General features: G+C 38.0%; 1 protein-coding gene across 1 annotated transcript; it reads right to left on the bottom strand.

Annotated features, from left to right (window-relative positions):
* Nucleotides 1–616: 616 nt before the first annotated feature.
* Nucleotides 617–1,181, bottom strand: LOC131997005 (uncharacterized). Its single transcript, XM_059367244.1, has 2 exons — nucleotides 992–1,181; nucleotides 617–912 (listed from the first exon to the last, which is right to left on the bottom strand). The coding sequence occupies exons 1-2, from the start codon at nucleotides 1,179–1,181 to the stop codon at nucleotides 680–682; spliced, it is 423 nt and encodes a 140-aa protein (XP_059223227.1). The 3' UTR covers nucleotides 617–679.
* Nucleotides 1,182–3,315: the final 2,134 nt, after the last annotated feature.

Here is a 3,315-nt window from a genome sequence, read left to right on the forward strand (position 1 = left end):
CGATTTTGCTTTTTGCTTTGAACTGAAATATTACACAATGTTCAGCATTCTACAATGTCCAGCATTCATTTATTGTTCGAATCGGACTATAACTTGATATAGCTCCAATAGCATAACAGTTTATATTCAATATTCTATATTTGTCCAAAAAGAGATACCGCGCAAAGAACTCGACAAATGCGATTAATGGTGGAGGGTATATAAGATTCGGCCCGGCCGAACTTAGCACGCTCTTACTTGTTATACTTAAAACAGCCGATTTTGTTTGTGGATTCAGCTGATCGAAATGTTTGCAGCCCTAAGTTTGCTGAAATAGCAGTAATATCTGCTTTCCCATTTTCAGCAGACAGAAACTGCTGTTTTACCAAGCATTTTTGCAATAACAAATTTGGTTGAGTGTGGGTTATAAATGTGTCTTTTATGTGCCTTTATGTCCAAATTCAGCCAAATCGGATGAGAATTTTTGCAACAACAAATTTGGTTGAGTGTGGGTTATAAATGTGCCTTTTATGTGCTTTTATGTCAAATCTGGACATGTTTGGTGTGGATATCGAGGTGCCTTCTGTAACTCACTGTTCCCAATTTTCACTTTGAGTCCCAATAAAATCTAATAAAATAATTTCATTATAATTTTATTTTATTTCTATAACTCTTATCAAAACAAATCTCATATTCATCCTCATCTCAAAGAGTTCTGCAATCTACCGCATAATATTATAGCCACACACTCGTTGTCGTCATCGCGTGCAAAACCATTACGGCAAAAGCAGCCTGTGCGATGAGGTTCACCCTTCTTGATGCAGGGTTCATTGAGGGTCTTACAATGTCGATCACAATTCGGTCCCAGCTCTAGGAAGACCTCATTTTTGCCAATGGGGCAGAGAACGCCATCGACTGGAATGGAATCGGCAACTAAAATCAGAGTGCATTATTAAAATCAAAATCACTTATTTGAGTTAATAAAGCACAGAAAAAAAGATTTAAAACAAACCATTTAAAGCCAATAACACTATGCAAAAGGCTATGAATAATAATTTCATCTTTTCAGTTTGTAAATATAACCGAAAATAGAACGCCGCAATGTGTTTACGCAAGTGTTTTTCGTACGATAATAAGCCTCGCTTTGAATAGAAACCAGCTTTTATGAATCCGTATAGAAAGAGAGCGGAATACAAATTCATTGAAATTCGCATACTTTGGTCGGTCATGAATATAAGCTGATAACCCAGTGCATTCAAGAAAAGATTCTCTTTGTTTCTTTAAAAACTAGATTCCAAAGACATACATGCTTATTTTGTTTACTTATTTGCCCATATTATTACGTACGAGGATGATGTAAGAAGTTCTGTCTGACATGAGTCGAAAATGATTGAAATTGTAGCACATATCTCGATTTAAGTTGCCGAAATACTTTCAGCATAGAGATCGTACAACGTAGTTGTGGGTGCTAATGGTTTACATATTAAATTTTTCGGGAGCCACAGTGGATTTTAGTCGAAAATAGTTTGAAACAATTTAAAACATGCTAAGTTTGGCCGTGCCAAATCTTGGGTAACCACCGCCACAGATTCCGCTAAAAATTTACCTTACTAATTGTGTTTAAATTTGAATTATTTTGGTCTTAAGAAGTCATTTCGGGATATCGGTACTTAGGGGACCTAATCACCATATTGACCGATTCGGATAAAACTTGGCACTGATATTGCAAGCCATGAGATAGGTTTTAAAACTAAATATCAGACAAGTTAGGTGAAAATTTTGGCTTCCAAGGGGTGAAGAAGTCAAATCCGGGAATCGGTTTATACGGAGGCTATATCTATTTATAGACCGATTGATGGGTTTGGATGGGTGTTGCAAGTCATAATTCAAGTTTTTGCTCCAAATTTTAGCCAAATCGGATGAACATTTTGGCTTCTAATGTCTCAAGAAATCAAATCCGGGCATCGGTTTATATGGGGGCTGTATCTGTTTATAGCTCGATTACGATCATACTAGACATGTATGTTGGAAGTCGTAACCTAAGACTTTGTTCAAAATTTCCCCCAAATCGGATAAAAATTAAGGCTTCTAAGGGCTCAAGAAATCAAATCCGGGCATCGGTTTATATGGGGGCTATATGTATTTATAGACCGATTGAGATCATACTTGGGATGGGTGTCGCAAGCTATAATTCAAGTCTTTGTTCCAAATTTTATACAAATCGGATGAAATTTTTGGCTTCTAATGTCTCAAAAATTAAAATCCGGGAATCAGATTATATGGGGGCTATATCTGTTTATCGACCGATTCGAATCATACTTGGCGTGGTTGTTGGAAGTCATAATTTAAGTCTTTGTTCCAAATTTCAGCCAAATCGGATGAAAATTGAGGCTCCTAGAGGCTCAAGAAATCAAATCCGGGGATCAGATTATATGGGGGCTATATCTGTTTATCGACCGATTCGAATCATACTTGGCATAGTTGTTGAAAGTTATAACTCAAGTCTTAATTCGAAATTTCAGCCAAATCGCATGAAAATTGAGGCTTCTAGAGGCTCAAGAATTAAAATCGCTGGCTCGGTTTATATGGGAACTATATTTGTTTAAAGACCGATTCGAATCATATTTGGCATGAATGTTGGAAGTCATAATTCAAGTCTTTGTTTCCAATTTCAGCCAAATCGGAAGAAAACTGAGGCTCCTAGATGCTTAAGAAGTCAAAGCGGGGGATCGTTCTATATGGGGGCCATATCCAAATTTGAACCGATATAACCCATTTGCAATCCCTGTGTCAAATTTCAAGCTGCTTGCTTTATGCGTTCGACCGCTATCGTGATTTCGACAGACGGACAATATTTCTAGATCGACTCAGAATGTCGAGAAGATCCAAAATATATATTAAATACGATTTGGAGGTGTTACAAACGGAATGACTAGATTAGTATACCCCCATCCCATGGTGGTGGGTAAGCAAATGCAAATTTTGCCCATGAACATTCCACTAAGAAACAGGGGCAAACTTCTCACCTATCAATGAGTGTAGTCCGAATCAAGTTTAAGCTCAATAACAAGGGGCCTCCTTTTTATAGCCGAGTCCGAACGGCGTGCCGCAGAGCGACACCTCTTTAGAGAAAAGTTTTTACATGGCATAGTACCTCTCAAATGTTGCCAGCATTAGGAGGGGAAAACCACCGCTGAAAATTTTTTCTGATGGTCTCGCCAGGATTCGAACCCAGGCGTTCAGCGTCAAAGGCGGACATGCTAACCTCTGCGCTACGGTGGGTATAAAGAAGTCACAATTGGGTTTATATGGGGTCTATATCAAAATATGAACCGA

This window comes from Stomoxys calcitrans, chromosome 4, assembly GCF_963082655.1.
Source record: "Stomoxys calcitrans chromosome 4, idStoCalc2.1, whole genome shotgun sequence".
NCBI classification, from domain to species: Eukaryota; Metazoa; Arthropoda; class Insecta; order Diptera; family Muscidae; genus Stomoxys; species Stomoxys calcitrans.

Excerpts from the sequence above, each read along its gene's own strand:
- LOC131997005 (XM_059367244.1), bottom strand. The coding sequence starts at position 1,181 with ATGAATTTGTATTCCGCTCTCTTTCTATACGGATTCATAAAAGCTGGT. Across the intron at positions 913-991 it reads AGTGTTATTGGCTTTAAATG|TTGCCGATTCCATTCCAGTC; the intron begins GTTTGTTTTAAA and ends CTCTGATTTTAG.